Here is a 12,693-nt window from a genome sequence, read left to right as displayed (position 1 = left end):
TGAACGGGTCTTGTCATGCTAGCTGGATCCCACTCCGAACGTAAGCAGTATAGATCCTAGAGATCAAGTCACAGCTGCACACCCTAGTTTTAAATGACCCTCGTGATGGAACACTCCTGTAATGGCTGGGGAATGGACTTGGCACATTAGCCACAGATCTTTTATTTGACTTCAGGGCCCTTCTATAAAACCACAAACGGTGTGGAAAAATGAATAGTGTTATTTACCTTTTCCTACAATACAAAAACCAAGGGTCACCCAATGACATTAAAAGGCAAATGAGAGGAAGTACTTTTCCACACAACGTACAACTAACCTGTTGAACTCATTGCCAGGGGATGTTGTGAAGGCCAAAATATAACTGGGTTCAAAAAAAAAACTAGATACATTCACGGAGGATGGGCCCATCAATGGCTATTAGCCAAGATGGTCAGGGACACAACCCCATGCTTGGGGTGACCCTAAACTTTTGCCTGCCTGAAGCCAGGATGGAAAAAAAAAAAAAAGGTGGATCACACCAACTGTCATGTCCTGTACACTCCCTCTGAAAGTCTGGTACTGGCCCCTGTTGGAGACAGGAAACTGGTCTCACCCAGTATGGCAAATCTGACATTCACAGCTCTGTCCCTTACTTCTCATCTTGTCCTTCTTCAGTTTCAGATCACCCTATAACTCCATAAATGACATGACACTCAACCACCGACTTGGCTGCTTCTCCATTCCTTCCTGCACACTGTCCCCCACGCATGGAACACCCTCCCCAGACTCATCTATATGGCTGCTACCCTATCCTCTGACCCCTACACCAAGGAGAGCTTGAGAGACAGTTGGGGAAAGCAGAGGGGCTTTATTACTTATCTTCATTTGCATGGTATACAAAGGCTGGGATTTTCAAAGGAGCCCAGGGCATTAGGAGCCTAGCTCCATGGGAGATGGGTGCCTAACTCCCTTAAGCTCCTTTGAACATCTCAGACAAATTCAATATCATTTTTTGTACTTGATCATAATCAGCGTCCATATGTCACTTTCCTCTAGCTGAACGAAACCACGTCAGGACAGGGACATACTTAGCTAGATCTTTGTGCAGCAGCTATGTAGCAACAATGCGTTCTTGATCCTGATTGTTTGTATTGTGGAAGTGGCCAGGAACCCAACAAGTGTGCTTATTACAAAAATTCTGCCACCAGAACAGGCACCCTTGTTGGCAAAGTCAGCAAAGAGGCCCAGGACCGAATGGGGAGAGACATTCGGACAAATGCACCACGAAATTTGGCTAACCATGGCACCATGATGATCCATGTTCATTAGCTCTCAATAGTTGCTGGGACACTGCACCCCATATTCTTCACAGTGATATTATTATGATATAATTATGGCATCGTTATGACGTATTTTATGGAAGATAAAATGTGTCATGTGAGATGTCATTGGAAAGGTTATGATTTGCTGAATAGGATTACTTATTTGTAAGCATGTATCTTTTTTTAATCCAAAATTAGGAATACTGACTATGTATCTGTGTTACAAATGTGTTTACACATAGGGAACACCCACTAGACAAGATACTTTCATTCTGAATAGCTGGGTGGGGAAGGGCCATTAGGAAAATAGGCCTTAGGAGAAGCTTATTTCCTACCTGGGGACCTTCCTGAGGAGGCTGCAGACAGCCTCCAAGTCATGGCTTCTGTGACACTACAGGGACAAGTGATCAGGTCACCTGGTGCTGGGCTCCATCTTGGGATATCAATATTTTTCCACTGACTGGCATGGGAACCAAACTTTGAAACAAAGGGTTCCTGTCATATGCAAAAGCTATATAAGGCAGGGGAGTGACATCATCTTGGTTCTTCACGGACTCCTCCATACAAGAAAACTCCTGGAAACACCTGAGGAACAAGGACTGAACTGGGGAAAATGCTGGACCCAGGTTAAAGGGATTTTTAGCCGGTGAATGGAGCACCTGGGAATTCCAAGCTGTAAGCAAGTGTAGCTTGCCCCTTAAGAATTTGCAGCCTGCTTGTATCATCAGTTAGGGTGAGAATTTGCTATTCATATCCAATCTATGTAGTATACTAAGCTTAGTTTGCGTGTTTTGTTTATTTGCTAGGTAATTGTTTTGATCTGTTTGCTATCCCTTATAGTCATTAATAAACTTATTTTTGCTTTGTCTAAAACCAGTGTGTGGGAGTCATAACTCGGGGCAGAAAGCTGTTGTATTTTTTTCTCCACATTGAGGGAGGGGGCGAATTTCAGGAGTTTATGCTGTACAGTTCCCTGTGCAACACAAGACAGTATAATTTTGGGTTTATGCTCCAGAGGGGGGTGTGTGCCTGAGTAGCTGGGAAGTTCTCTAGCGGGAGCCTTAGCACTGATTATAGCGTCTGCTTGTAACTGCAGCTGGGTGTGGCCCTACCTTTATGTGTGCTGGTGAAAGTACAGGCTGGTCACAGCAATACAGTGTAAAGAGAGCTCAGGCTGGTGGGTCGGGGGGGCTCAGTGGTACCCTAGTTCCAGGTGGCACCCTGGGGGGAAACCATCACTGTCACCATCTCAAATTGATGAGTAAAAAGCTGGTTTCTATTTGCCAGCCCTGCAAACTCAACCTGGGATCTAAGAGCTAAGCTAAGGCATTGGTGCACCTTGGTCCCTCCTGTTCTCTTCCTGTGCCACACGGTAGTTTAGTCTCCTGGGAGCTGTAATGCTTTGGTCTGATTTTCAGTTGTTGGGTTTACTGTGCAAGTGTTGGGTGGTGATGGAGGCCTGTGATGTACAGGAGGCCAAGCTGGATGATCTGGTGGTCCCTCCTGGCCTTAAACTCTGAAATTTAGCTATCAGTTCTGTTATTGATTACGTATAAGCCAGGAGTGAGTCCAGCTCACTCGCCCTTGCTGCACGGGCTCTGAAGTGCTAGCAGGAGTAAAAGCCTGGGAATACACACAGATAGCAGATCTGTGATGGAGGGAAAGGAGCAATTGTTATGAAGTCACCTTTCAGAGTAGAAATACCCTTTATATTACCCGATTTCTAGAGGTAGCCCTTCAGGTCAGGGGTGAGGCACTTTGGCTGGGGATAGCAGTGGGAAGCTGTGGCTGAAGCTGCCTGAACTGTGTGTGTTCTGTGGATAGACAGAGGGTGGGCAGACGCCCATGTGGTAACACCAGAGATCTTCACCAGCACCAAACTCCTGCATTAACAAGGAGTCCTGTTCCCACAGGTACAAACCTTCTATGAAGTCTGAGGCTGCGTACATGTGATGGTTTGTGTTGCTGTCACTGTTTGGGCTGTTTAAAGTGTCCAGGGCCAACTCAATAGCCTCTGCCAGCTCGTCCCGCTTGTCCTTCCTCACGGGTTTCTCCTCGGGGTGGCGTGTCAGCCCCGTCTCCAGCTGATACACCTTCTGCAGGGTGAAGCTTTCGAAGGGCACAGCCGCGTATTCTGTGGGCAACTTGGCGCCAGCATGCACCTCAGCTCTGTCTATTTGGGAGCGCAGGAACTCCAACAGGTCGGCGGGGGTCTTCTCTGAGTTGCTGTGCTCCAGCCCCGGGCCCAACGAGTCAGTGTAATGATCCTGCAGGCTCTTCAGCTGCTCGCTCCGCTCCTGCAGCTCATCCTTCAACTGCGCGATTTGTTTCTTGAGGCTGTTGATGTAATTGTGGTGCTGCTCCTCCCGCTCCTGCAGAATGGCCTGGTACCCCTCCTTTCCTGTTGGGCTGTTGGCCCTGGGGAATGCAAGCTGCTCATCGATGCCCTTTGGCGTACAGGCCAACATGTAGAGAACGGACACGGCAGAGCAGAGCACCACAAGCAGAACGACCATCCGCGGGAGCCAGGCACTCAGCCCTCGCCGAACCATCATCTCTCCGGGAGCAGGGGTGGGTATGTCAGCACCTACATCGCTGTGTGTGTCCCAACAGTAACCCTAAACAGATGCATGTACGTGCATGAATGGGTTTCGCAGCTTCCTTCTAAAGTGCATGCTCCCCTCGGGTATCAGGTGCAGCCTCACATGTACTTGGCAGTGCTAAGAACCCAGCTGCAAAGGAGACGCTGTGAGCCGAGTGACACCAGCCACTCCCCACAGTCACTCCCATTGTTATCTTATCAGCTTGCAGTAGTCGGCAAAGGGTGACCTGAAAGACAAGCGACAAAGACCAGTTATGGATCCATCTGCTACTCGGTGGTCGAGAATGGTCGAGGGCTGTAAGTGTGCACATGTGCAGTAGCATTTCCTACTGTACCTTGTAGAGCTGCCTAAGCAGCGCAGAATGCTGTGATGTACTCTTCAGCTGTGGACAATGCTAAATCTGTGAGGTGCTAAGGTGCTGGCCATGGAAATCACGTACACATGTGGTATCTTGAGATTCCCCCACTGCAGCATGGGGCATGGATCACCAGCTAGGATTATCTGAGCAGGTCTCACCTCATGAGTTCCCTGCCATCCAGGGGCCTCGGGCATTGGTTGCACCTTGGTCTCTCCTGTTCTCTGTCTCCTGAAGACTAAATTGCTTTAGTTTAACCAAAATGCCACCCTCAACACAGGATTAGCTGGGTGGAATGTAATGGCCTGTGATGTGCAGGTTAGAGTAGATGAGCTAATGAGCTCGAAGCCCCTTCTGGTGTTAACCTCTATGAAACTTTAGACACACCGAGTAGTTCCAGTTAAAGCACACTAGGGAACTCTTAGTGCATGCTAGCAGGGTCCACACAGGCCACAGCGTGCAACACGCTGGTGCTCTTTAGTAGTGTGCCTTGCTGTGCCATGGAGACAAACCCACTGACTATGGACAAGAGGTCTGGGCCTAAAAGTCTATTAAATCCTACAAACACTTCAGGAAGCCTACAGCTGCCATCTCATGGCCAGATTTTCAAACAAGCACAAATTCACATTTTCAAGTCCCCAGCACCCACAGTTGGCACCAGATTTCCAAGCAAACTTAGCTCCGACACTGGTTCCTAATTAAGATTTTCAAAGGGGTTCAGCACCTAGCAGAACCCACTGTGACATGTGTGGCCAGATTTTATATGCAGGGCACAGAGCATTTTCAACAGCAAGACTTGCAGCCCTAGTTTCACTTTTGGCATTCTGTAGCGTCTAGGGGAAATTGTCTAAGTAAATAGTGGAGGCATCTTTTGATTATTTTGTTCTTTAAAAAAATAATCCTAGGAAATGCTATACAAAAAACTATGTGAAGAGATGATTATGGATGGGACTTTCAAACTCATTCAGTGTTGGTCCAACTCTGCTGCTACTGAATTATTTTATCATTGACTTCACTGGGAGCAGAGTGGAAAGCTATTGAAAAGTCCACTCTACATTTGCATTGTTAAGCTCTCAGAAGTCATGAAATCAAAGTTAGCCTTACCCCTACACCCTTGCATGTCTGCCTTGTGGTATGGTCTTCAGTTACTTGCAGCTGCTTCAGTCTAGCTACAAATATCCCCACAATGACAGGCCCCAAGATAAACATATTTTACTCATGAGAATAATACAACTTCTGGGGCCATTGCTGGGTCTTGACCCAAAGCCAATTGTAAACAATGGGGTTCTTTCTACCGACTTCAACGGGCTTTGGATCAGGCCACTACATACAATGGAGGTGGGAACAAGGAGGTAGGAACAGACTTTAAGGGACAATGAGTAAAAAGCTGTGGACGTGAGTTTCATACCTCATAAAGTTTAAGACCAAAGGGACCATCAGATCATCTAGACAGGATGTTCCTAGTCTAACCTCCTACGTATCACAGCCTATAAACCATTACCTTTCATCCTCATATCTCTATATTAAACCCAAAGGATTCAGTTAGACAAAAACATTTCAGGAAACTAAATTGTGTGCCGCAGACAGAAGAGGAGGGAAGGTCCCCGCAACAGGGAATGGATTGAGATATGCCCAGAAGATGCCAACAGGTGATCCATACCCCATGCTACAGAGGAAGGAGGGAAAAAACCCCACAAAGGTTCCTGCCAATCTGATCTGAGTGCGGGGTCACCTAAAAGAGCTAGTTACACACATTCTTCTCTTAAATAATAGAGGAAGAAGCTATAGGTTCAAGATGACTTTCAACAGGCTGAGTTTATGAATTGTTTGCTCAAGCCATCTTCCACATTATCATTCCTAGATAGAAAGCAGACGGGAAGGTTGTGAAATTGTCTTGCAAGCACACCCACAAAGAAAATACACAAGAGCTACTTGTAGTATGAACCTTGGTTTTCCATCTCTCTATTGTTCCTGGTGACTTGTACTACAGGAATTCTCCACTGAAATGACTGGCTCTTTAGTTTTTATCAGTGTTTAACAGCTGTGAGGTGTCCCTTAGGCATGTGGGTTTGTTTGCAGGGAAAGCTATAAAAATACAACTCTACTTTTTAAGTGACACTGAACTGCTGATAAAATATGTATAAGATTTCCCAAAAAATGCTAGTGATTTCAATGGAGAATTGTTGCATTAGACAAAAATATTCAGAGCAGCAGGAAGAGAGCACAGAGAGGAGCTTGTAGATCAAATTCTACTTGCCTTTTCTCAATGATCTTTTCTCAAGAGCAGCTCACCCAGCTTCAGCTAATCCTTACTTGGTCATAATCATCTCTTCTTTAATTGACTTCCCGTCACTCACACTGAAAATGCACATAGCGTACTAGGAGCTGTCAACATGGTAACACCTCTTCATTCCTTTCACATCTGTCAACTGCCTACCTCTTCAATTTGCCTTTTGTTCTGTGAAAGGCTGTAGCACAGCTGCTTCTTACAGATGCACTGTGAAAGCAGGTCTCCTGAAATGCAAGGGATCTATTCAAGGTATAGAAATTAATTTGGGCATTTTTAACTCTCGAATGTATGCGGCCAAAGGACTGCAAGAAGGGAGTGGTAAGTGAGGCAAGAGGCAGGAAGTGGTAGGATGTAGTACATAAACTGCTGTGTACGTAGGCTTCAATTCGCACAATCAGTCCATTGACGGCATTGGCATACGCTGAACTTTAGTGAAAGGATTAGTTGTGCTAACAGAGCATAAACTGAAATTACATCTCCATGTCTTAGATAAACACACCATTTTAGTTCTCAAAGAGGCATCAGGCTAGGGCTTTGGTTAAAGAGCTCTTCCAGTGTTGACCCTCCAGTACATATCTATAGCTATGCTTGCTCAAACATACAGCTCTTTGTCTAGGGGGTCCCCTCCTCCCTGGTTGCCTTTTTTTGGATTTTTTAAATCTCATTTGTCAGACGACATCTATCTCTAAATGCACTTCAAGGACACTGTATGGTCTGACTGCTTTGTTCACTCAATAACAAGAGAGAAATGGATGCTGTGGGAATGCCACCATGGTATCACAGTGACCTGTGCTGTATGGGAGAGTGTGTGTGTGTGTGGTGGTGACGAGACAGATGGGACACGACTGTCCTCTATCACTCACAACGTGTCACATCTGCTCATTTAAATGTATCAGCTCTCTGGATTAGCTCAACTTCTTGAGCAGCCCTATTAGATCAGTCAAGGGCTGCAGGCTACAAGCTCTATTTCTGCTGCCTTGCTTGCATAGATGGCAGGAAATGAAACGAGCGTCACCCACTTGTCTCTATGACAGGGTACCATTTACTGGGCAGCAGCCCTCAAGCTTAGAGCAGGAGCTCTGGGGGGATCTCTAGGAGGACAAGACATGTAGCAGATTATAGAACATGGAGAGTCTCTAGCTGGGGAAGCAGTCAGGTGACCCTGAGTGCAGGCCTCAAGGCCCCCAGGAATCAATCAGGGAAGGGTCACCCTCTCTCACTAATGGGAGCAGCAATGTCTCCAATGCATGCAGTGATAACACACACATATGGACAGGAGGAACACAGAAGGTAGCCAGTCCTCCCCACCCCTGCAATCACATCTCTGACTGCAGTGTAGACATACCCATAGACATGTAAGGCCAGATCCTCAGCAAGTGTAAATAAGAGGAGCACCACGGATTTCATTGGCGCTATGCAAATTTGTACCAGCTGGGGGCCAGGGCTGCAGCACACATGTGCACTTCAATCTCAGGTTTTCCATAAAATGACCTAAGAATGCCTGTGTGTTCTGTGGTGCTCAATAGCTAATTGTATTAAGAACTTGTGATTCCAGCAGATCAGGTACCAGCTCATGCCAAAGCCCCAGGCCAATTTACCTGTGTATTAGTATAGATCAAAGTGATTGTTAAATGTATAAGAGTGTATTTGGTGTTTAAACTTCAAGAAAACTAATGGGATGTTACTGGCATTATTTTCATGTATCTATATCTCGTTATAATGTAATAGCACACACTTACACTGTGTACACCCCTGTAACTAAATAACCCACCAATTGAGAAAGAAGCCTTGTGGAATGAAAAAGAAGAATTTTAACTGAAAAGTGCTAATTTCAAAACAAGCGAGGATTGGAGGTCAAAGACTCTAAAGATAGGTTTCAGAGTATCAACCGTGTTAGTCTTTATCCGCAAAAAGAAAAGGAGGACTTGTGGCACCATAGAGACCAACAAATGCATTCCTCACTCTCCGTCATCAAAGGAAGAGCCCACGTGGGTAGTGACCCTGTCAGCTTGTCTTCTGTGCGTAGAAGCTATAAGAATGGATTCAGGGAAAGATGCTTCATCTCTCGACAGTTCGGATTCTAACTGAACGAGAAGACAAGAGATCTGCAGGGTTATTCTGGGTAGTCCTGAGAGACTTTTGGGAAACTGGCAGATTACTACATCTCTGCTACCATTTGGAATTATGGATTGTGACTCACCTCTACATATATTTTACCTGCTTTAACCTCTCAATAACTCTCATTTCCTTTTCTAAGCTAATAAAACGTTAGTTAGTTTATTATAGAATTGGCTACCAGCACTGTCTTCCGTGTAAGACCTAGGGTACCAGTTGATCTGAGGTAAGTGGCTGATCTCTTGAGACAGGGAGCAACCAAATATGGTGTGATTTTTGGTGTAAGTAACCATTTTTCACACAGTCCAGCTTGCCTGGAGGGCAAGATAGACCTGAGAGTCTAAGGGGACTGCCTGACTCCATGGTGAGACTGTCACAGTGATCCAGGAGTTTACATTTGCTACTGGCTTGGTGATATCTAATTACAGAGTACACCATCAGTTTGGGGTGTCTGCCCTGTTTCTGGCAGTCTGCCCTGAGGAAGGCACTCTCGGTGGTGAGCCTCTCCAGACAGCACAACAGCAGTATTAGTCTATCTGAAGCAAGAAGCACTAATGAAACCCCATTGCTCATGGTTAGTCAATGAAAGTGTTGATGCTCTAATTTCATTTAACCCCATATATGCAGGAACATTTCCCCTATTCCTCTGTCCTCTTAACCTGGACCCAGAAGAGGTTGCTTCAGCACCGGTCACTGGGTGTTTTTCATATACTCTGCATGCCATGTGCAGCGCAGTGCACAGCGGCACTGGTCTCAGCAGAGGGCCAGATGCGGTCACCCTCATCACGTGAGTAGGGCCTTATATTGCAGACAGCCTCACTATAGCCAATGGGTCTGTTAGCGGCACAAGGCACTGCTCAGCGGCGGAATCTGGGCCACATTTTGTTTCCATGGAATTCTGGGTAATGCACCCTCCCACCCCCGCTGCTTCCTTCCAGCCTTTGGCGTTTTAGAAGCATTTCAAAGAGCAAGGGATTTGTCTCAGGAGGTTAAAACGATGTAGCAAGCCATGCATTTCAGATCTGCATTTTGGCTCCAAACACCAACCACAGAATCACAGAAAGAAACACACACTGAGAACTACATGCCAAACCCTCTGCTACAGGGAAGAGTGGGTGGCCACAGTCCTGCTGTCCCCAGACAGTGCAAGGACCTTCTGCAGGACTGTGTGGGCCCGGAGGGGTGTTCTAGGGATGGAAATAGGAGGGCAGCTTGACTTCCTTCCCTCCACAGAAAGCAGGATTCCCAGTGGAAATCTGAGTGGGACTTACTGCTGGAGGGGACAGCTAGGTCTCAGGAGCATGAAACAGAGTCAATGGCAGCTCCAAAGAGGGCCAGAGTGCCACACAGAGCCGATGGCTATCCCTGGAACAGGTTGGAGGCTGTGAGATTCTGCATGGCTTTCCCAGCAGATATACTGGGACTGTCCACAACCTCTCCACCCTCTCTATAACTCCTTTCCCATGAGAGGCACAAACGCCTGTAATGCCACAAGTTTGGGGTACACGTTGTGCCCTCCGGCGAGCAGGATCCCCTCAGTTTAGACTGTGAGCTCCTTGGGGCAGAGACCTGGCATACAGCCTAGCACAAAGGGGCCCTCATCAGGCTCTCTAGGCACTACTGCACTATAAAGAATAGTGATTTATCACATGACCTAGTGTTATCACTGCGAAGCCGTCAAGTCAGCCCAGAGGAAAATGCTGCCAGTGAAACTGTAGCTGTTCCACTGAAGATCCAATGACATATGGAACGCTATCTGCAGGGCAGACTCCCAGCCCCTAGGACACAGAGAATGGTAAATATTTTAACAGTCTCAGCAGTGCAATTCCTACAGTGACTGCCGCTCACACTAGAACTCTCGGGCCCTGGCGACTCCGCCACCGTGCCAAGCAACTGCTTCTAGTCTCTCGCTTTATCCCCCTAAAGCGTCTGAAATCCTGGTAAAAGGACTCAGGATGAGAGGAGCTGTGATTAATCTGTGTGTGTGTGGGGGGGGGGTGTTTGAAAGACCTTGACCGATGAACGGCATACGTCAGTATCTATGAGTAAAAAGATCAGAAAGGAAGTGAGAATGCTCCCCAACTCCCAGCTTGTGTCACTCAGCCAAACTTCCAGGGGCTAGGACTGTATTGTACTCTGAACTGAAGCACATGGCATTTTGCTTGAACTTTTAAAAAATTCAAACAAAGTGCAGCTGATCAATGCACAGTGCCCATATGCAAAATGGAGCCAGCGAGGCTACTTATGGAGTGAGGTGCTACCCACTATGAATAAGGGATCCAGAATCAGACCTCTGGGAGCAAAGAACATAAACATACCTTCACTGGATGAGAAAACCTTCTGAAAATCTTTACAGACTTCTTCTAACTGGCTGGCCAGGGATTTCCCCCCAAGTCTCTTCTAAGAGAGTCCTGTCTTTCTTGTCTGCCTTGTCTAAATTGTCTGTCCAGAGGTGAGGGGTAGGAATTTGAATGGAAGACAGGGGAAAGAAGGCAACCCTTTGATAAATTTACTGTACCCTCACACTCTTCCTTCAGATCCTTCCTTACAGAGGGACTCCTTGTGTATCAATCCCCTTACTTATAATGTCTATGCAGCTTCTCCTTCTTGAACTATTTCCCCGTGAATCCTCTTTGTCCGAGTTACAACGCAAGCACTTTGGCACAGGGACAGATCCTCAGCTGGTGTAAATCAGCATGGTTTCATTGACATCAGTGAGCTAAAGCTTTACATTAGCGGAGGACTTTCTCCTAGTGCGCAATCTATAAAAGCCCCATATGCATTTATGAAACTATACGGAATGGTTATGGACCATAACTAACTAATATGGTTAGTTCGCATAACATGGACACGCAGCATGAACACAGAACATTTGCCAGCATAATGTAAAATGAAAGCTCCCCCACACCTCTTAAAAAATGTTTTCTCAGTTGTTCCAGGTTGTTTGTTTTTTGCTCTGACTGCAGGCAATAATTTAAAAAAATTAAGAAGTCTCTTTTCTATCCCATATTTCGTTTTCTGAGAGGTTTGTCCCTGGAACAATAATTGCTCTATTCACAAAGCAGTAGGACATGTTAGATGAGGGGTACAAAGTTACTAAAATAAATTATGCACAAGAATACTGGTCTCTTAGTGACACACAGCCCTGATCCCCTGAACACTTAAAACTCTACCACACTTAGTCTGGAATCAACAGAGCTCTGAAATGCAGATAAAGGCTACTTATGAAAATTACCTGTCCAGAATCGAAGTATAAATAGCACATGCCATACCCTTGGAGAAAAGAGAAACTTACTGTATAGAGACGTTAACCTTTGGAGCCAGAGTTCTTCACCAAAGACAAACTATGCACTGTCCTTCGTAACCCCAAGGAGAAAGAGAAGTTGCTGCTTGTGCCTGTATGTTAAAATGATCTGTAACTGACTCCTCCCACAGAGAGACAATTACTTTGTTTTCTTCCTATAAGTAACAGTTAAGGTTGGGTCTTTTCCTCCCAAATAAAGATATAATGTGGTTCTTAAAACAAATCGAAAAATCCTCACAAGTGTGTCCTTGACCATGAAAGCATTATCGTGGCGTTTTGTCCAGGGAGCAAACTGGAAGTAAAGACAGTGGTTTTAAATTCAACATACTGCAATGGGTTTCTAATTCTGAGAAGCACAAAAAGTCAGTGTAGAACACGCTGCTTTTCCTTCCATCAATACTCTTTATATCCTTGCGCTCCTAATTTAATTGGTTTCCCATTAGTGAGATAGGGCTGTAACTTTATCTTGACTGCATTGTCTGCTACAGAGTTGCAGAGGAGATTTTGGTTCTGAGGCCAGGAGCATACTCTGCTCTGATTAGATTCAGCCTAAATGTTTCTTGAAGCAATTCTCTGACATAGGCAGCAAAGGGGCTACCATTCTGGACATCCTTCAATAAACAAGCTGTTTTTAATATCAAAAACATTTTTCACAAGAAAAGCAAAATATACTATTCCCGGGGAGGGGGGGAAGCTTTGTTATTCTGTCTATTACAGAACAGCAA

At 45.8% G+C, this 12,693-nt stretch overlaps 1 protein-coding gene across 5 annotated transcripts in view; it reads right to left on the bottom strand.

Annotated features, from left to right (window-relative positions):
• CSGALNACT1 (chondroitin sulfate N-acetylgalactosaminyltransferase 1) overlaps positions 1 to 12,693 on the bottom strand; it is a 102,645-nt gene that overhangs the window by 30,296 nt on the left and 59,656 nt on the right. For 4 of the 5 annotated variants that reach the window (XM_043513999.1, XM_038400705.2, XM_043514000.1 and 1 more), the window contains one exon: positions 3,223 to 4,130. In XM_043513999.1, the coding sequence (XP_043369934.1) occupies positions 3,223 to 3,856 (634 nt within the window). In that variant the 5' untranslated portion in view covers positions 3,857 to 4,130. Of the gene's footprint in view, positions 1 to 3,222; positions 4,131 to 11,959; positions 12,080 to 12,693 lie in introns of those variants that run through there. The other variant, XM_043513998.1, reaches the window with a different exon arrangement.

Source organism: Dermochelys coriacea, chromosome 4 (genome assembly GCF_009764565.3).
Source record: "Dermochelys coriacea isolate rDerCor1 chromosome 4, rDerCor1.pri.v4, whole genome shotgun sequence".
Lineage (NCBI taxonomy): Eukaryota > Metazoa > Chordata > Testudines > Dermochelyidae > Dermochelys > Dermochelys coriacea.
The sequence above is the reverse complement of the archived record's forward strand: the minus strand, read 5'-3'. Positions and strand labels throughout refer to the sequence as shown.